General features: G+C 42.8%; 1 protein-coding gene across 3 annotated transcripts in view; it reads right to left on the bottom strand.

Annotated features, from left to right (window-relative positions):
• The window catches only part of FER1L6 (fer-1 like family member 6), a 213,970-nt gene extending 201,112 nt beyond the window's left edge, over positions 1 to 12,858 (bottom strand). For 2 of the 3 annotated variants that reach the window (XR_013397421.1, XM_077944008.1), the window contains exon 1: positions 12,744 to 12,852. Coding sequence is in view for 2 of the 3 variants with exons in the window: in XM_077944008.1 (XP_077800134.1) it covers positions 12,744 to 12,766 (23 nt within the window). In the remaining variant the exon portion in view is untranslated. Of the gene's footprint in view, positions 1 to 12,743 lie in introns of all 3 variants that reach the window. The other variant, XM_077944009.1, reaches the window with a different exon arrangement.
• Positions 12,859 to 22,203: the final 9,345 nt, after the last annotated feature.

Genomic DNA, 22,203 nt, shown 5'->3' with positions numbered 1-22,203 from the left:
GCCCGGGTAATTTTTTTGTATTTTTAGTAGAAACGGGGTTTCACCATGTTAGCCAGGATGGTCTCGATCTCCTGACCTCATGATCCACCTGCCTCAGCCTCCCAACGCCATTTTTTTTTTTTTTTTTTTTTTTTTTTTTACTGCCTACTGACCATCTATGACCCTGGGCGAATTACAGAAGTTCTCTGGGCTCCAGTGTTCTTACTAGGGCCAATGGTGGGCCAGCTCTCTCTCATAGAGTATCATGAGTATTAACTACATTGATACATGTAAAGTGCTTAGAATAGTGCCTGGCACATAATAAATGTGCAATAAATCATATATATTACAAGCCCACCTCTTTTACCCCAAATCTTTAGAGTCCAATATGTTGTGAAATTTATAATCTTTCTGATTTTAGGAGACAGAGTATTAAGTAATCGTCCATTAGAGTCTATGACAATATTTTATCATAAAATACATTATTATTTCTATAGCAAATATATATATTACTTAGAATATATATTACTTAGACAATAAATAGCCTCACATCAGGTAGTACAACAAGAGTTTGTGCCACACTGAGAGAAAACTTTCAGTTTTCAGAACTGTATGGATTTGGGAATTGTGAATAAGACATTGTGGGTCTGAGTTGTGGCTGTTCACAGTTTATCTTCTGTGCCATTGCCTTCTTATATATTCTACCCCCTGAAGTCTTTCAGGTCTCCCGAGTTTCTGATCGATCCGTGTATTCCTTATATACAACCTTGGCCTAATGTTAGACAACGTTTGCCTCTACCACCATAACCTGAACTTACATCCTGCCCACTCTAGCCTTCCCGGTAATGAACTCCCAGACCTGGCCCCAGGCCACCCTTTCCCCTGTGCATACTCGGGTCCTTGTGCATGGGAGCCAGACAATCTGGCCCAGGGAAACTGCATGGGCCACCTATTTCCAGGCCACGTGGACATAGTCTTTGTCCCAGAATCCAGAGGAAAGTAAGCTACCAGGATTCTTAAACATAATACTAACCTACCCTCAGAAGGTGGTCATGCAAAGAACACTCAATATGACATCACGACACAGATTCTCTTGAACTTCCAGGAATGTATGCCCAGCATCACAAGTCTGAGAAGCACTCCTAAAGCATGCACTAGGGGACTGCTGCCACCACGTCATTAAATTCGAATATCTAGTCCCATTCTGAGTGTTAATTTACTCTGCATTGTTTTATAGATGTTGACTGCCATAATTTACATAGCCATTATAAGAAGTCAGTGAGAACTTTTAATGCCTTTTCTGTCATCTCCCAATAAGAAGTGAGCAGGGCCGGTTTCACAGATGTGCCTCTTGTGCACTGGGCTCCATGCATAGACAAGCCCCATGCTTGCTTTATTGCTCTGCTGTGACCATCTTGAAATTCGAAATCATTGTCAAACAAGGAGTTCCATGTTTTCTTTTGCACTCGGCCCTGCAAATAATGTAGCAGTACAGGGAGCTGATGTTTGTAAGCAAAGCATTCTGTTATTTTCAGAAGGACCACACAAATGTGTCTGAGAAAGACCAAACAACCCCAGAGGGCCATGGTCTCCAAGGAAGGGTAGGCATACTCTGGGGTCTGGGCAAGACCATCCATGGCAGTGCAGGAAGGAAATATTGAAACTTCTATTTATGAACACTTTCTCTCATTGTTTATCTCTGTTTTTGAATGTTGCCTCCTGCTATGCTTTCTTCCTTCCATTTCATGGTAATGCCAATTTCACAGAATTGCCAATTTTCGGCTGGGCACACAGCCACCAAAATTCCAAAACTGCCTTTCCTAGCATCCATTGCAGCCTGGTGCCTGATAGCTGATGTGGCCGTGTGATCATTTTTAACTGATAGGACGTTGGTCAATATGATGCTGTAACTTCTAGCTCTGTCCTGAAAGACAGGTGTCATGTTGCATCCTGCCAAAATTTTCTTCTATCCTGCTACTTGGAATGTGGATAATTCAGCAAACCATCCTGGGCCTCACAGATGAGTGAAACACTGTCAGGATTTCAGAGCTACAGGGACACAGAGGCTGGGTCCCTGTGTTCCCTCATGGAGCAGAGCTGCCACTTTGACCCTAGACTGTCTCCCTCCTAACTATTCCATGACAGAGAAGTCCATTTCCATCTATTGAAGCCACTGTTTTCACTGTCCATTACATATCGATAAATCAACATTCTAATTTGTCAGTACCTTAATACAAGAATTTATGAATAACAAATAATTATAATCCGATGGACAATAAAAAGTTTAGAGATTTCGCTTCTAGGAAATTGAATTTTAGATAGCCCATTGAATTTGAGATACATCTGGATCAAGGTCACAAGTTTATCTTAGATAAGCAAGTAAGTGAGCAAACACGAACAACCGGGGAGGCATTCTATTAACATTGTACTGTCCACTTGGTTTTGACAGTGACCATGAGAGAACAGGGAGGTGAACAGGACACAACTAAGTGAAGAGGAAAGTGTGGCTGCTTGCACCATCTAGCGGCCTTTCTTGCTCAGTGCACCTCATTAAAACCACAGAAAATGACTTGTGCGATTTTTTTTCTCAATTCTCCCAGGAATAGTACATAACTAGTAGCATTCTAAATGCATAGCAGAGAAAATGTATTACATACAGTGGATGCCTCTGAGTGCCAGGGCTTAATCCTCTCATGGAAGCCTGGCTGAGACAGACAGAGTGTGCCCTGATTAACCAAATATTCCAATGCACTATTTTCACTTTTTTTTTTTTTTTTTTTTTTTTTTTGAGACGGAGTTTCAGTCTCATGACCCAGACTGGAGTATGATCTCGGCTCACTGCAGCCTCTGCCTCCCAGGTTCAAGCGATTCGCCTGCCTCAGCCTCCCAAGTAGCTGGGATTACAGGCATCTGCCACCATGCTCAGCTAATTTTTTGTATTTTTAGTAGAGACTGGGTTTTACCATGTTGCCCAGGCTGGTCTTGAACTCCTGACCTCAGATGATCCACCCACCTCAGCCTCTCAAAGTGCTGGGATTACAGGCGTGAGCCACCGCACCCAGTCATATATTTTTTTTTTTTTTCTTTTGAGACAGAGTCTCCTCTGTCACCCAGGCTGGAGGGCAGTGGCTCAATCTCAGTTCACTGCAACCTCTGCCTCCCAGGTTCAAGCAATTCTCCTGCCTCAGCCTCTGGAGTAACTGGGACTACAGGCTCCCACCTATATTTTTAGTAGAGACGAGGTTCTCCATGTTGGTCAGGCTGGTCTTGAACTTCTGACCTCAGGTGATTCACCTGCCTTGGCCTCCCAAAGTGCTGGGATTACAAGCTTGAGCCACCATGCCGGGCCAGATTTTCACTGTTTTTTGTTTGCTTGTTTGTTTGTTTGTTTGTTTTTGAGATGGAGTCTCGATCTGTAGCCCAGGCTGGAGTGCAGGGGCGTGATCTCAGGTCCTCGGGAGTGCAGCCACCTCCCCGGTCCCAGTTCAAGCAATTCTCCTGCCTCGGCCTCCCATGTAGCTGGGATTACAGCCATGTGCCAACATGCCCAGCTAATTTTTAGTAGAGATGGGGTTAGGTTCCTCATCTCTAAAAATGAGGTGATAATAGAATCTACCTTATAGGGCAGTTGGAAGGATTAAATGAAATAATGCATGGGCTTAGCATAGGGCCAGGTATATGTTAAGGGTTCCTTCAGAGTTAGCTGCTATTGTTGATATTGTCATCATCATCATCACCATCATCATCACTATGCTTAAATTACTGATTTTTAAAATAACCTAAAATAGATTAGGCTACTCTTATGCATAACTTTTTCTGAGAACTTGGGAGTACTTGCAGAATTTTGCAGTGCCCTGGGAAGCAGCATGACATTAAGTTGAAACATATGAAGTTGCTTACAGTCAACTGTTTTTGACCCGTTCAGATGGCAATTTCATACGGTTCAACAGAATACGTGGAAAAAAGCAAGGGCATCAAAGCCAATGGCCATGCATTGTATCTCATTCTGTAGGTGACATTGACGAAGTTGCTTCATTCACCTCTCTGTGCCTCTGTCCCATCACCTAGAAAACGGAGTTTGTTTCCTCTCCCTCAAGGATCACAGCTGTAAATATCCATCAGCATCTTGCTGTCTGATTCAGACATTTTCTCTCCACCTTTGGAACCCTTGGAGGGGGTTGGTGCAAAACACCTGCTTGGGCCTCCGGCTCAGATAAGTTTTCCTCTGTCATTATCACCACGCGGCACAGCAGCTCATTCGGCAGAAACGTGGCGAGCAACAGCCCCTCCATAGTACAGGGAAAGATGTGGCTAGACTGAGAGCAGACACGTCAAGACAGCATGGGGATGTGGGGGCTGTATAAATCTCAGCTACTGAGTTCTCCGAAGCCAGGGCCTGGCAATGAGATTTAGTGGGAGGGAGGAAAGTGGGGCTTTGGATTACACACTTTGAGTCCAAATCCTGGCTCCACCGCTTATTAGCTATGGAGTCTTCACCAAGTTCCATTAAAATCTGTCTCACTGGGCTGCTGTGACAGTCAATGAGATCAAGGAGAAAAAAGTAAGGTGTGCCATCGATTTATGAACCACACCACATTAATTATACACATCAGTTATAAGCTAAAAAACCAAGCGCAACCCATAGACCAAAATGTGAACCTTAGAGTCTAGAAACATGTCAGTTTCTCTTGGCAAAGGGGCGTGGAGGATGGAGAGGTGGAGGATTTCCAGGCTGGTGGTGCCTGTGGGAGCCCACGGCTCTGCTGCATTTATCACCAGCAGGGGGCGCTGCCCTCGCTCGCTAATGGTCTGTGAGTCCCTGGCACGCACATCTTAGTTCCCCTCAGGATGGGCGGCTGGGGCTCTGCACAAAGTCCAGACCCAGGCAATATTCAGAGAGCCTAAGCCTGCTTCTGACCAGGTTTAGGCCAGAAGAATGGCACATCAGCTGCTCTTGCTGCAACCTGAGGATTCTTTCCTCAGTCGGAGGTTTTTCTTTTTCCCATTTCCTCCAGTGACTCAGACAGAAACTCTCCTTATCTCTCCAGCCACAGATGTTACCTTCTGTCACGCAGAATAAATGCCCCTGCCCCCAGCAGGCAGTCAGCTGGACAGCCAAGATCCCAAAGCCTCCCACAGCTACAGCTGAGGTCATCTGAGCCACCAGCCAAAGTACTCAGATGCCGGGGGCTGGGAGCAGGGCGCTGGGTACATGTTGGCTTGTTTACGGTTGACCATGAAAAAGGCTCCGTGCAAGGGGCCTGGAGGCACCAGCTCTGAGGGCTTTACACTGGAAACCACCTGGGGCAAAGGTTGAAATCATGGTACCTGGGGCGAAGGGAGATAAACTGGCAGACTGTTTCACAATTCCATACTTCCCTCGTGCTGCAGCCTGACGCAGCCCATCCTCTCAGGAATGGAGAAACAGTGGCTCAGACAGATGAATCAACTTGCCCAAGGTCTCGCAGTACATCAATGGCACGTTACAAGGCGCTTGACAAACACCTTTCAAGTCTCTCAGCCCTAGGGCGGCCTCCACACTAACGCCTTTCTTGATGCCATCATCAGTGAGATCCAACCTCCCCACAGCTGCCCTGTGGTGCCCTGACTTGACATTTATCCAGCCCCAGATACCCAACTGCTTGCATCTGTTGACATGCCTGGCCCTCTGCAAGAGTACAATCCTCACACCCATCAAGATGGCTACTACTCCCTGCCCTGGCACACACGCACAAAAAGCTAAGGTGGGAGAATCACTTGTGACCAGGAATTTGAGACCATCCTGGGCAACACAGCAAGACCCAGTCTCTACAAAAAAAAAAAAAAAATCTAAAAATTAGCCAGGCATGGTGGTGTACACCTATAGACCCAGCAACTCAGGAAGCTGAGGCAGGAAGATCACGTGAACCCAGAGGTTCAAGGCTGCAGGGAGGCAAGATGGCACCACTGCACACCAGCCTAGACGACAGAGTAAAATCTTGTCTCTAAAAACTTAAAAAATAAAAATACAGAAAATAACAAGTGGTGACAAAGATATAAAGAAGTTAGAATCCTTACACAATGTTGGCAGGAATGTAAAATGGTACAGACACTTTAGGAAACAGAATGGCGGTTACTCAAAAAATTAAAAATAGAACTACCATGTGGCCCAGCAATACCCCTTCCGGGTATATATCCAAAAGAATAGAAAATAGAATCTTGAAGAGAGATTTGCACACCCATATTTGTAACAGCACTATTGATAATAGCCAAGAGATAAAAGCAACCCATTATCCATCAATGGATGAAAGGATAAGCAAAACCGTGATACAGACATATAATGTATGATTATTCAGCCCTAACAATAAGGGAAATCTTGTCACATGCTACAACACAGATGAACCTTGAGGACATTATGTTAAGTGAATAAGCTAGGCATGAAAAGACAAATAGTATATGATTCCATTTACACGAGGTGTGGATAGTATAGGTAGTTACACTAAGAAACAGGAAGTAGAATGGTAGTTGCCAGGGGCTGAGAGGAAGGGAAATGGGGAATTGTTTTTCAATGGGTATAGTTTCAGTTTTACAAGATGAAAAACTTTCAGAGATCTGTTGTACAACAGCATAAATATATTTAACACAACTAAACTGTACACTTAAAATAGTTACAATGGTAAATGTTATGGTTTTTTACAGTTAAAAATTCCTCAGCAGCAGACACAGCCTTCTCTGCCTTTTGTCCCCAGCATCTGGAAGAGTGTGGCATTTGAGTGTGTTGAATGAGCACATGAATGAATACTAGTGTTCCTAAAACTTTATTACAAAAATCACAAAATCTCGGAGTAGGGAGAGGCCCCAAAGGTCACTAAGTATATCCTCCTATACTAAGCTGGAATGTTTTCTACACAACCGTAGCCCTGCTAAGTGGTCACTCAGGATAGACATGGGCCCTCCTAACCCAGCTCTGGCTCCCAGACATGGCCACTGTGCCGTAATCTCCCCTTCCAACTCTTGGGACCACAGAACCAGTGTAATCGCGGTTCTTCGTCACAGCCCAGCATAGAACACTGGATTTCTCATTTGACCTGGACTACGACCCTCAGAGGCTAGAGGATGGGGCCATCCAGGGTCAAAGAAGGATCCATGGATTTGCCAGAGGTCAGACACAAGTCACAACTGGCACCAGCCTCTCAGGAGCCTTGTTTCCCATCCACTTGATCCATCAGGAGTCCTGATGACCTCATCATGGTCCTGACGACCAACTCCACTTGCTCCAGCGGAATTAGGGTGAGCCTCCGGGTGGGGAGTGAGTGCAAATGAAGTCCGTCAACCTCAAGAACAAAACCTGCAACCAATGCAATCACAGAGTGTCCCAGGCTCAGAAAGGGACTTGAACTTGGGGTGCAATGCTCTGCAGTCACCACCTTGCAATTCTTCATAAGAATCTGAAATTGTGTTTTATAAGAGAAGTCTGATGGGACAGGGTACATGTGCCAGGGGCTTAGGGCCTTCACTCTTGTGTGTTCCTCCTCCTCCCACTGCCTCCCTGCCTCTCCAGGACAGGTTCTTGGCCACCTGCTCCCCCTCCCTGGCCCAGCCATCTCTCCCGCCTTTCGCAGGTGCAGAAGAGTCCGTGTCAGGCACAGGGACCTTAGGTGATTCCTGTGGAGGGGAGCTCCGGGTACCTGTGAGGCTCTGCACTTGCCCCACAAGCATCCCTGTGCTTCAGAGAACATGACATTATTAATAAACCCAAATAAAAACACCATGACAGATCATGAGAAAGACTGTGGAAAATAGAAAAGACTTTTTTCCTGCCTTTTAAACTTCAGGGGCTCTACGTTTTCATTTTGCACTGAGCCATGCAAATTACATGTCCAACCCTGCCCAAGGACATGGCTTACTGTTCCCAAGGTACTGGACCACGAGCAGAGGTGGCTCCTCCAGCCATTGCAGTACTGTGCTGTGGCAGGCCCCCAGGGCAAGCATTGAGGGGCAGCTGTATCGCCTACACTGGCAGGACGCTTTGCAAGTAGAGGGCCTGCTGTCAAACCAGAGTCCTTCCAAAATTGACCTTTATCACATGCCTCCTAGACATCTTTACTTTACATAAAGAGTAACTGCAAAGCCAGTCCTCCCTACAAGGAAGCCCAGCCTAGACGAGTTAAGGAAATAAGAAAGCCTAAGGCATGAGAAGAGGTGGCTGGCCCGGGTGTGGGAAACAGTCTCAAAGGACCAACCCTCCCATTCCTTGCTTTATGCTCTGGCGAGCCTGGACCGCAGTGCCCCACTCTCTCTCCTGGCCTCCAGCCTCTCTACTGCTGAGACTTGGGGCCCCCTCCCCTCCTGCCTGAGGAGTTCTCACTCATCCTTCAAGTTCCCAGTCTCCTATGAAGTGTTCTCTTTGCCTGCCAGCACTGTGCCCACCTAGAGTCAATGTACTGCCTCCCCTGGGGCAGGATCCCACTGGAGACATCCACTCTGAATTGCAGTTCCTGTTGACCACTGTATGTCCCCTGCTGGACTGAGAGCCCTTGGACGCCAGAAGCCGGTGTGTTTTCCTCCATACCCCACGCCTGACCCTGAGGGGCACTCTCTAAATGTTTGTTGAACTGAAAGGAATCCAGCCCCAAACTTTGCCTTTACACTGGAATCTCCCAGAAATCCCCTATCTGATGCCATCTAGGCTATTCTTAAGAACTCCAAAGCAAGGTAGTTCAATCACTGCTGACACTGATTCCAACGTTCGATGACTGCCCCCCCTCAACCTGCCCCTGCCACCACCAGCTAACAGCATTCACTCTCAGCTTCCTGCTAAACACTTTCTGCCATGTTCTTTGTGCCATGAGACTGAAGTTTCAAGACTTCAGCTAAATCTCAACCTCCCACAGCCTACACTTCTCTTGTCCCTTAATAGCCCCTGACACAAATACAAATTAAAGTTTAAAAACCTTTGACCTCTGCCTTCCCATTCCTAGGAATTTGTCCTGAGGATGCAATTGCACATAGACAAAGCTGAATACACAAGGGTGATAATTATAGAATAATTACGTGGGAAATGTCTCAAATACTTATCAACTGGAGACTAATTTTGTCCACACAATGGAATATCATGCAGTGCAAGCAAGTATTTGTTGAATTTTTTTTTTTTTTTTTTGAGACAGGTTATCTTTCTGTCACCCAGACTGGAGTGCATGGCACAAGCTCAGTTCCCTGCAACCTCCACCTCCCGTGCTCAAGCAATTCTTCCATCTCGGTTTCCCGAGTAGCTGGGCCTATGGATGCGCACCACTATGTCTGGCTAATTTTTGTATTTTTATAGAGACGGGATTTTACCATGTTGCCCAGGCTGGTCTTGAACTCCTGGGCTCAAGCTATCCACTTGCCTCGGCCTCCCAAAGTGCTGGGATTACAGGTGTGAGCCACTGTGCCTGCCCTGTATTGACTGAATTGAAAAGATGCCCACTTCACAAGACCTAAGCGCAAACTTCATTAGTTCAAGGGGAAAATGCAAGAAAACGATTCGACACAATTCTAGAATGCTATGATGAAAGAAAAAAGAGAATATAGTCCATTTTAATGTTAAACAGTTCTTTTCCATCATTTTCCCAGTAATAAAACTTTCAGGGTATGTTGATAATGCTCAGAGGAAAAGTAGGTTATAGAACAGCATGAATAATGTGATACAATTTGTGTATAAAAATGTATATATGCACAGAAAGATGCCTGAAGAGAATTTTACATCAAAAATAAGTATTTCTCTCTGGGATGTAGGATTTGGGATTAATTTTACTTTTTGTCTTTATATTTTTTCCTGCATTGTTTCACATTTTTATAAAGATTGTGCATTGTTTTTACATTCAGCAAAGATTGTAGAGCTCTTTAAGTTTTTTCTTTGGCGGGAAGGAGATAACATCTGGAACACAGAGGCTTTCAACAAATAGTTAAATGAAAACTGACTCATAGACCTTTGGCCCTATGTGAGATTTAGACAAATGTCATGAATACCTGAAGTGCGGAAGGGCCTTACTGAATGTTAGTGTGCACAGCAATGCCCCAGCCTGTTCTTTGAGTGGATATTATTGACGTACTGGACACCTCAACATCAGTCAAGTCCCTTGCACTTTCAAAAGGCTTTCCCTCTCGATGTCTCATTTGACCTTAAAAACTAGATTTATGGTAAGTTCCCCAAACTGAATCCCCTAAATATGTGTCTGGTCACCATCAGTCAACATTTCCAGTTTGGCACAGTTATTTATCAGATGGATAAATGGGTGAGTGGGTGAATGGACGGATGAATGGATGGATAAAGGAATGAATTTATATCCCTCTTTCACAGACAAGAAAACTGAGTAGAGGTGAAGCATCATACCTAAGGTGATGCAGTTAGTAAATGATAAAAATCAGTGGGTTGGAATCGCTACTCTCTGCAATCTCCTGCTCAGCTCTCTTTTATCCAAAATGCCCCCAAATCCTGTTTTCTTTAGCAGGAAATACCTCAGTATCACTGACAGACACACTTGGTAAGCAGAGGTAGTAGTCAAAATACCAATGGCATGGGTATTAACCTATCAAAGTGCCCCAGCCGTGGTGCTACTGCAGGGCCCTGGACCTCCTGCTAAACCAGACATTGATGCATTAATTGCTGGATGCAAGTGGGTCTTGGCTGTCAGAAGGGCACTCAGTGGGCCCAAGACAGGAGCTATTCACTTACTGCTATGGAAGTATTTCATTATTTTATCAACTAATATACCCATCCAAATGCATCATGGTTGGATATAAGCCTTGCTAAAAACCTCCACAACACTAAAAGCGTTGCTAACTACACGAGAAATTTTGTTCTGTCTTCACTCAAAGCAGAGCCCTTACTCCAAGAACTATTTATAATGCCACTTAAAACTTGCGATCCAATGAACTCAGTGTGCATGACTAGATGGAACTAATTGCCATTATCCTCTTCTAAAAATTATCCTGAGTCTGACTGTGGCAAGAGGCAGGGCAAACATATGGAGAGGAAAGCATAATTTGCAATGAAGGAGGCAATACCATGAAAGCTCAAAAAATTCATGAGACAGTAGCACAGATCAGTGCTAGTCATGAGCCAGCATCCTGAATACATGTTTGTGTTGAAGGGCATCTTTGTTCTAGGCACCATCCAAGATTCTGGTAGACAGTAAGACTGTGCCTGATCTCAATTTGTTTATAGTCCAGGAGGTCAGAGGGAGAGAGATTCATTAGCAACTGTTGTATAAAGTGGAAAGTTCCAAGAAGACAGGAGCACTTTGAGAATTCAGAAGAGGGAGAGTTTAATTCTACCAGAGGAAATCTAGGAGGGCTGCCTGAAGAAAGCAGCTTTGACCCTGGGTCTTCTTTCAAAACAGGCAGCATTTACACTTGGGAATGAAAGAAATGCACCCTCAGAGATCAACACAGGCTTACCTTGAAGCAAACATTATTGTCCAAGCATTTACCAGCAAAATATGCAAAATGGACATAGGGTATACTTTACTGAACTTGTCATTCTCAAGTACATCCTGCCTCTCACCTGCCTGTCTTTACTCATGCTGTCTATGCCTTCTACCTGGAACATTCTCCCTCACCCCCACTCTCACGTCCACAATCAAGAATGTTATTTCCTATTCATTCTCCACTTCTCAGTTTAGATGCACATCCTCTAAGAAGACTTCCTTGACCCCCCTAAAATGGATTAAGTGCCTCGCCCTGCCTAGGCTCCAACAGTATCCTGAACTTGCTGCTATTGTAATACTTGCAACACTCAAATTGTGATTGTCTATTTCATTATAGATCAAGACTACTAATTTGTAAATGTTCTGAGAGAGGGATTTGGTCTGGTCCATTTTTGTAGACCTAGTGCCTAGTAAAAGAACATATTCATAACATGGTCAACAAAAATTTAATTAATGATGAATTGAATGTTAACAGTCAATCAGCAGCCCAATTCTATACTAAATCCCGATTCTGTCCCCTGTTTGAACTCACGACATACCCACGTAATTCTACCAAATTACTTTGCAGATGAAAAGAGACAAGTGGAGTCTCGTTTCACTTTAAAAATTGTCCAGACCCTTTGTATCCTGCCACAAACCAATGATAAGCCAAGGCTGCCCCTGAACCACATGACAAACTGCCCCTGACCCCCCTGGCTATCGTGGCCATGAAGCCAAAGTTTTAGCCAGCAGAGCTTCCTAAACAAGCCTGAGTGAGGCCAATGGACATCATTCCTGCAAAAGAACTGAAAGACCTCAACTCTCATTTACAAACTGAGAGAAGAGACTTTGAAGCAAAAAGAAATGGCCAGAGGAAGAAAAGAAACCACAAGCTTGGGTTGGCTTTCCAGTTTAGTGCAAATGAATAAGGAAAAGCCCTAGTTGGGAAAAAGGAAAAGAAAAGAAAAAAAAAGCATGTAATACCTTTACAATATTACATGTTACAGTTCAGGGAATGAATTTTTTTTTTTAGCATTCAGAACATTAGCAACAATTATCTCCAATGACAATATGAGTTATGATTAAATTCCTCTTAGCATCTACATTTTCCAAATAGTCTAGAGTGAAGATTATTTATTTACTCATCAGAAGAGGAATAGTTTCTTTTAGATGCATGATCAGGCCCAGTTGTCCCTCCTGGCCCACTTTTTCCTACTAAGACTTAAGTCTAATAACCCATGAAATTTCTGAAGGGAGACCCTTGCCCCTATCTCCCAGTCCTTTGACTCTGGTCACACCCATAAGCTTTCCTGTTAAGAGAAGGAAATATGTTACTTGGCTTTGGATGGCTTCTCCATTCTTCCTCTTTTTAGTGGCTCCTCTGGGCTAGGAACACAGCAAAATCCTGATGTCTGCCTTTATCCAGATCCTGGTCACAGGCTTCTGAGTTTCTGAGCAATTGAGTGGGTGAGGCTATTTGTGGGGGTTGGGGGTTGGGGGTTGGGGGTGTGGCTGAATCAACACTCATTGCTCTGCATGGCTGTTTGCAGGCATCATGTTACTAAGTGCAATCAAAAGTGCAAAGCAAACTGTCCCACAAAGAGTGGATCAATCTTCCAGGCTTCTTAACCATCCCCACCCACTGATGTATATCTTCTTCCCCGTAAACGACAGAGCCAAAAGCTAAATGCCTTCAGGCTCAAACTCATATTCTTCTAAAAACATCATTAGAAGAGACTGTAAGACCATCTCATGTCAAGGAAAACATACTAATAAGGTCATTCAGTTCTCCTAGAACAGGGATGTCTGATAGAACTTTCTGCAATGATGAAAATATTCTATTATCTACACTGTCCAATATGGTAACCACCAATCTATGTGACTATTGAACATTTGAAATGTGGCTAGTACAACTGATTAAATTTTTTAAAGCTAATTTAGATTTAAATAGCCACACATAGCTAGTGGCTACCATTTCAGAACAGTGCAATTTAGAATCCCAAAATGTTAACCCTAAAAAAGACCCCATAAATCATTCAGACCTTTGCAATTCCAAGACCCATTTCTAATACAGAAGATGTATCCAGACCTTTCTCATGTTAACAGAATGTTTAGTGTGTGTTCATGAAGAATGTCATAATGACCAAAATTAGGAAAAATTCAATTGTATTTTAATGTTTTAATTAAGAAAATGAAGATTACCATTAGGAATAATTTCATAACACTTTTAATTGCATTTTGTTAGCCACAACAGTATCCTCGTGCACATATATGATAGACATGTGTGAGGTATTATTTTGCCCAGCCCTCAAACTTGTCCAACACATGGGTACCCAGATCCTCTCCAATAACTCCACAGTCCCCACTCACCATTCCCAGAGTACAATAGTGCAATGTGGAAACCAATGGCTTAGTCCAGACCCCACTTTGAGAGAGAGAAAAACAAAAACAAAAATGTAGCGCCCAGCAAGGGAGGACACCTGTCCAAATCACATGGCTAATAAACAGTAGAGGCAACCTGGCGGCCAGACCAAGCCTCCTTTCACTGTGCCACAAAGCCCGAAGAGAAGAAACACAGCTGGAAACCTGTAAGGGAGAGGTAGCTGGCTATGTTGAAAATGTCTCTCTTTTCTTTCTCTTAGGAATTGTGGAAAATAAAAAGAATAGATTTTTGTAAATATCAAATATATATATATATGTGTGTGTGTGTGTGAATAAATTATTTAACATGAACAAATAATTACATAAGTTTGTCTGTGAAGGGACTATGGAAAAAATGGAACTAACTCCATTTGTATTTATTAAATACAAATACTTTCTGTAGTTAGTAGGTATTAAGTAAAATGTGATAACTTTCAATATTTTTTCTGAAGCTTTTATAACTTCCCCAGTCTCTGTGGGTTTTGTTAGCATCTGTGAGTATCCTCCCAGAAATAAGCAATAAAATATAAATTATCTCTTAAAAATAAACCAGGTTTATGGGCTCCTTTTAGTGATAGTAATCAAGACGCAGAAGAGCGAGCCAAGATGTCCTCCTCAGTTACCACATTCACTTGGCAAAGAGATGGGTCTAACACCTGGTGATCTGACTGCTCTTCTCTTCCTAGATCGCGCAGACCACGCTGCCTGCAACAGCATACACTGTATTGCTCTTGGTTGGCAGGAAAGTGTTTACTAGAGTCAGTGTTGAGGATTTAGGGAAACAGGCTTTCCATTTTAAATGTCTCTGCCTTTGGATTCCCATAGCATTTGATTTTCTTTTATTTTTAACCTGGATCACAGTCACTATGACCCTGGACTCTGGAGTTAAACTGCTGTGGCTTGAATCAAGACTCTAATACCTACTAATTACAGAAAGTTTGGTGATTTGCTTTACCTCTCTCAGTCTCAGTTTTCTCATTTGTAAAATAAAGATAAAAATTTACCGCATAGCCATGTTGAAAAATTAAGGCTGATTCTCAAAAATCTCATAGAATGGTGACTGCCAAAAAAAAAAAAAAAAAAACTCAGTGCTGTCTCGGAGATACTGTTATAATGAATTATACCTGTGAATGTGTATATTTCCCATGTTAGGCTATAAAATTCCTGAGGGCAAAGACTGTTTTGATTTTCTAACCACCCCAACCCCCTACAGATGCAAAACTTTATAGGTGCTGTGCAGGTGTTTGTGGTGGTTACAAATGTCAGCTTTGATATCATCAAACATACCAGAGAATGAAGGCTATGATCTTCTTACTGTATTTAGTAGGCTTTTTTTTTTTTTTAACATTGACAAGTTTGTTAATGTCCCTGGGTCTCAGTTTCTTCATCTTTTAAATGGGCTATTCCATTAGCTAACTTGCAGTTTCATTGTGAGAATTAAAGGATCCTAGGATGTGCTAAGCATTCCATGAAGGCTGGCTGCTGTGAGCATATTAATATGCCATCCCCGCTCCCACTTTCATGAGTGCTCATGCTAGAAGCTGCTACTAAACAAGAATCTAGGGCTTGGTTTTCAGTGCACTCCCTTATTTGCTTTCTCCATGCCAAACAGATTCCCTATTGCTAATAGAAGCCAGAGGCTAGTCTACCATAAAACCAGGGTGTGCTGTGATAACAGACTTCACGGTGCACATGCCAGCTGTTCCTCCGGGAAGAGTAAATTTGCCCTGTAATTCTCTGGAACAAAACCAACAGCCTGTTTGCACAAGAGCACAGAAATTCAAAACCAGAGATGCAGCCTAGTTTAGATGACAGGTTACGGGTCTGAGTTGGGGGCCTTGAATCTGAGGACTTGATCTCACTAGTAACTAGGTGCATGCTCTCAGACAATCCATTTCACAACGCCAGGACTCTGTTTCCTTTCCCCTATAAAGAAGGGCCTAGATTAGGCCATCTCCAAGGATCATTGCAGCTCCTGTGTTTCAGCATCCTAGGATGAGCTCGCTAAGCGAACAGGAAGTTGGACACAGAATGCAGAGCCAGAAAGACCTGGGTTGAAACCCCTACCTGTTTGCCTTTGATCCAGCTTCTTAATCTCTCTGAAGATTAACAGAGGGTTTCTTGGGTTTCTCATGAGTAAAGTGGGGGGTAATAAACATGACTATTAGAGAATTTGAGACAGTGAATGTGAAGCCTGACACTGCCTGGGCCATTGTAGATGCTAAGTGGTAGCTGTAGTTATTAGCATTATACCATTGTCACTGTTACTAATACTATTACCTTTCTTTTAAAATGTTAAGGCCCAAAAACATTTTATTGCATAACTATCATGTGGAATCAAATGGGAATATCAACTCTTCACAAGTAATTTTTTTAATGTGTTAACTTTCTTCTGTGTATAATTACTATTCCTTTTCCATTTTTTTGTCTTGAATCTTTTCATTTCCAACTCTAGAACTTTACTTCCTTAATAATAAACAATATAGGTAAGTATATGAGGAATTCCATGGACTCCTGGCCAATGATCATCATCCCTGTCATCATGATCGTCACTGTCATGATAACCATCACCTTTACAGCTCCATTTTTCAGTACCTGGGGTTCAGCAGAATGAGTGACTCACCCTAGACCTCACTGCCCATCCAACCAGGAAGTCATAGGACCTGGACTTCAGGTTAAACTTCTGACTCTGAAGCTCATGATTATTCCACCTGACCATCAATTTCATGCATTAACTCAAGTTTTTCCTGTCATTGCCTTGACTAGTCTTAAAATATATCTCTTTTAAAGTAACTGCCCTTTTATATATATGGAATTTGAAATATAGCATTTCTTAAAGTTTAACCCTAACTCCTTGGTCTATCCAATTGCATGCCATCTAACTTAATCACTTTTCTCCCCTACTAGAAGACACTTAAGCAAGTTTTGGAAGACCTCTGTTTTTCACTTCAAACATATCAGGAAGGTTTATTTCGGGTGAATAGAAGCAATGTTTCAGTTAGGTTTTTTGGTCGCAAAAAAAGAGCTAACCAAGTGAGGGATGAAGATTATTTTAAGGATTTCCACTGAATGAAATTATGGTGAACAAAAAGAATGTTAAGTTATCATGAGATATGGCCACACAGAGGATGGGACTGAAAGATGGTTCTTGACCTAAAGCAACTCCAGCTGTGCTGAACATAAAAGGTCTTAGGTCCTCTCCCTAGTGTTCTACCAACTCACCATCTGCCATCTTCTCTAGTGTCCTACCACGTTGCTCCTCTACCCCATTGTCTTCATGCCATTGACTGGATGTCTTACTCTTTCCCCACTCAAGTTCTCTACAGAAGTATATCTCCAGCTCAGCTGATTACCATTATTACCGTTTGAATAGTCTTTTCAACATGACAGCATATCCTAGACCACTGATCAGCAGATGAATCTGCTGCTGCCAGGTCAGACACAGCTTGAGGTATCAAACGTGGCTGCCTAGGATCCAGCTAGGACAGTGGATGGGCCCACTTTACTTAGAAAGGGCTGTAAGCCACAGCAGATGCCATGATTATCACTGCTAACAACAACAGAGTAAATTTTTTCTCTCCAGATGCTGCTACTTATTTCATATCAACCTAAATATGGTGTGTCATTTTTATAATTTTTTGTGTCTCCATATGTTTGCAAAGTCCTGACTGATGAGGAATTTCAGAGTTAACTACAATAATGACAATAAAAATCACTTTCATAGATACAGTCCTTTATGATGATGACTTCCTTTTAATGTCCTCTGTTTCATTTGATTGTTACATCATCCACTAGTTGACAAGGCCAGTTATCATTGTCACCATTTGACAGAAGAAAAAGCTAACGTTTAAGAGAGATAATTGGCCCTAGGTTACGAAACTGGTTACAGATCCGTTTGGGTTTTAGACCTGTTTCCCAAGTTAATTTCTGAAGGCACAGAAAGCAACCTTTTTCCCCTCAACCTTTATGTTTAGCTAATCATGAATATGTTTTGAGTCTTAATATACCTCACCAGTCTCCTTCAGTCTAGGCTCAGATCCTCATTAGTTCTCACCCTGGATTGTGCAGCATCCTCCTAACTCACCTCTGCCTCCACTCAACAACCTTTTTCATCCCTTCCTCCATAGGCAACCAGAGAGGTCTTTTAGAAACTGTTTTCAACAAGTCATCTCCATGATCCCAGGCCCTCACTGCCCGCAGAATAAGGTCCGAACTCCTTGGGAGTATATTCAATGTCTTGGAAGATTTCACTCTATCCACTTCTTTGTCTTATCGCTCGCACCCCACCCCCCACACCCCAGCCACTCATGTCCCCATGCACTCCAGCAGTGCTGGCTTCCAAGCCTGGCTTGCATCTTTCTCCCTCTTCATCTTTCCATAACTCACTGTCTGCAGACTAGAATTAGCCTGTAGATGGACTTGGATCACATTGTTATAGGGTGGTTGCTTTATCAAATGCATTGACAATGTTTATGAAGATCTCCAGCTTCTCTTGAAAAATTAGTGGATCATGTTAACGGTCAACCTGAGCCTGAGAAGTGGTTAATCCATTTACATGGGCCATGCCCCACCAGTTGACTACAATCCCCCCTAGTCCCTATCGCCTTATGTTCAGCTAGCTTCACTCATAATAGTGATATGCTTGACCCCTTTGACATTTGAATTTGCAACCTTTGCCTTATGTTCTTACCATCCAAAATGTGTTTCCTCATATACTTCTATTGAAATCATAATCACCTCTCCAACAATCACTCATCCATAAAGTCTATATTGATTCCCTGAGCTGAAATTAATCTCTTCCCCCTCTGTCCTCCTAAACTTGTTCATTGATTCCTCTACCTATAGCATCTAAAAGACTTCACCAAGTCTATCTCCTCCACTAGGTTATGAGCAATCTTATTCATCCGTGTGTTCCCACACTGCCTAAGATATGGTTATCCTTACTCTTAGTAAATATCATAAAAAAAACTTGTTGAATTAAACCTAATTCAATCAACAGCTAAGCTTTCCAATAGAAGCCAACTCGTCTGTGATAATATTTGCCCATTTGACATCTAGACTTGAGCTTCTGTTAGTACTGATGGCGTCTACCTCTTACTAAAAGTCTTATCTACTGAGGAAACAAACTGTTTTCTAAAGTTCTATTGACTTAAAAATGCAAGCTCTTAAATAAATTATTTTCCAAGGAGAAGCAAGAGCAATACATTTGCTATGGCCCTGAATCAATACCACTCCCAACTGCAGAGTATCTTGTAAGAACCTCAAAAAAGAAGGGACAGAAATGCCCAATCTTCACACCCCCAGGTGAGGATTAAATCACTACATCATGGTTTATTCACAAACTTCCGTTTCCTCAACTAATACGTGTTTCTTACACACATTATTTGCCCAAGAGAACCTATTGTTCTGTCTTTCATGCAAGTTATATTTTTTATGAGTTACTTCCCTGTATTTTTGGATTTTGAGACCTCTTGTAACCTTTTAACGTTTTTTTAACATCCATTTTTCAAGCATCTAACAGTTTATCAGGCATGTTGCTTGGTTCTGGGATGACAAAAAGAAAATACATTTGTTCTCAACTCTGGGAGGTTCACAGACTAGGGTAGAAACAAATACGTCACTTAGATACTGTTTATCAAATGCCGTATGCAAACAGAACAAATTTTTGCTACCACATTTGTTGTGAATGTCCCATGTGTGCTGTGGTGGTACAATATTTGTAAGTTTACTGCCCCTGACATCCAGTTTAGGTAGTAGACACTGGTGACTTATTTCTCTGCCCATTGTTTGAACCTCCTTCCTATGCTCAGTATTGAGGAGAAATTGGGATTACTACCCTCCAGAATGAGAAGAATATGGTTAAAACCCAGAGAGCTTCCCTGAAGGCCTTTCATACAATCATGTCCAGTGAGAGGCCCTCAGGGAAGCCTCCTGGGTTTTAATCATGTTCTTCTCATACTAGGGAGTGGTAATCCCAATTTCTCCTCAATACTGAGCATAGGAAGGATGTTTAGATAATGGGCAGAGAAATATGTCAACAATGCCAACTAAAGGTTGTCCAACAAAGGTTGTTATTGGACAACCCTTCCAGCCCTATACAGGCAAAATTACCAAAAACTTAGACACAGTGAAAGTCGGGGTCACCCCATCAGAGACTGGACCATAACTAGGTGAGTTACTGACTGTCAATAAGGAAGCATGGCATGGGCCATAATGGAGGGTGGTGATAGCAGCAGCTATGACTGTGTGATCTGTTGATGGAATGAAGTCATAGTCCCTCCCTGTACCTATGTCTCCTTCCTTTCTGTATTCTGGATGATGTGTGTGTGAGTATGTGTACACAATAACATTCCTCCTTCCTCTTTACGGTGCCTGATTGTTATGATAGGGTGTGCTGGTGGTAGCAAAGTGTATAACCCAGTCAAGAAGTTAGCAAACTACAGTCTGCAGTCCTAGTACAGCCATCTAGGGACTTTTTTAAATAAAGTTTTATTAAAACACAGCCACAGCCATTCATTTACACATTGTCTATGGCTGCTGTCATGCAACACTGACAGACATGAGTAGTCTAGACAACCACTGTGTGGACCACAAAGCTTAAAATAGTCACACGGTCCCTTACAGAAAAGTTTGCCAGGCCCTGACCTTCCACAGGTTACAGAGTATCAGTTAGGATCCCTAAATGCTAAGGGAAGAACAAGTATCCAAGACTTGAAACTGGACATCAACACAGTTGGTCTTTCTTTAAAGAGGGGGTTAAAGGGTCTTCAGATGTGTGAACAATCTTTTTTTTTTTTCCCGGAGATGAAGTCTTGCTCTATTACCCAGCAGGTTGGAGTGCAGTGGCGTGATCTCGGTTCACTGCAACTTCCACCTCCCAGGTTCAAGCAATTCTCGTGCCTCAGCCTCCTGAGTAGCTGGGACTACAGGCACACACCACCACGCCAAGCTAATTTTTGTATTTTTAGTAGAGATGAGGTTTCTCCATGTTGGCCAGGCTGGTCTCGAACTCCTGACCACAAGTAATCTGCCTGCCTCAGCCTCCCAAAGTGCTGAGATTACAGACGTGAGCCACCGCACCCAGCCACAATCATTTCATTATACTAAATGGGAGCATCTTTTTGTATGTGTTGTTGTTGTCAAACACTAAACATAGGAGAAAGGATGTAGGGTGTCTAAAGGAATAAGCCATACTGGATATGTGTCACTCACCCAGACTTTTCCTATGTTTGGGAATTATCCACAGTGTGGGTTGGGTGGGAGGTAGAGCCCAGCTTCTAGAACAGAGCCTGAAAACACTAGATACTTCATATTACACCATTCCCCTAGAGGTTATGGTGCTGGCATCTAACTGAGGATTGGCCAACTGAAGGTATCTGCCCAAGGCTTTGAATCCGAAGTTCGTTGTGCAAAGAAATGAGCAGAGAATTCACTCCTATGGTTGGGTCAAGGAACAGCAGAAATACCCAGTATTGGGAGCTACAGGGCTAGTGGCAAAGCCAGTTACCCAGGACTGATGGGAGGGGTGGTGTCACTGATGACAGCAATGGATAACCTTACCTGCCTGTCTCCATGACTCTGCCTGAATTCTGGCCCCTTGGCTTCTCTTGGTTCCTGTCTGATTTCTGATCCTGTTCTTCAGTGCAATATCCCCTCAAAAAACCCCGTATTGCTTTATGTAAGTAGGAATTTTTTTGTTGTTTAAACGTAAGACTCTGCTGCTTTTACAGCAGATAACCAATATACAACTTAGAAAAAATAATTTTAAGTTGTACAGCAATAATTTAAAATTATACAGCAATGTACAACTCAGAAAAAAAAAACTACATTTGTTAAGAGATTATCATGTGCCAGGAACCATGGTAATCTTTGTATATGTATTATCACATGTGATAGTTATAAATAACGAAACCAAGGCTTAGAGAGATGAAGTACTTGGTTCAGGGCAACACACTTGGTTAGCACCAGGTTTGTACACAAAACCAGGGAGTTTAACCACACTAGCAGCATTCCTTTAGGTCCTGCATTCTTCTACTACAAAAAGTGGGACTGAGACTATTCACAATAGCAAAAACATGGAATCAACCCAAATGCTTATCAATGATAGACTGGATAAAGAAAATGTGGTACTTATATACCATGGAGTACTATGCAGCCATAAAAAGGAATGAGATCATGTCCTTTGCAGGGACATGGATGAAGCTGGAAGCCATTATCCTTAGCAAACTAACACAGGAACAGAAAACCAACACCGCACATTCTCACTTATAATTGGGAGCTGAACAATGAGAACACATTTACACAGAAAGGGGAACAACACACACTGGGGCCTGCCGGGGGTGGCTGGGGAGAGAGAGAGTATCAGGATAAATAG

Source organism: Macaca mulatta, chromosome 8 (genome assembly GCF_049350105.2).
Source record: "Macaca mulatta isolate MMU2019108-1 chromosome 8, T2T-MMU8v2.0, whole genome shotgun sequence".
Lineage (NCBI taxonomy): Eukaryota > Metazoa > Chordata > Mammalia > Primates > Cercopithecidae > Macaca > Macaca mulatta.
The sequence above is the reverse complement of the archived record's forward strand: the minus strand, read 5'-3'. Positions and strand labels throughout refer to the sequence as shown.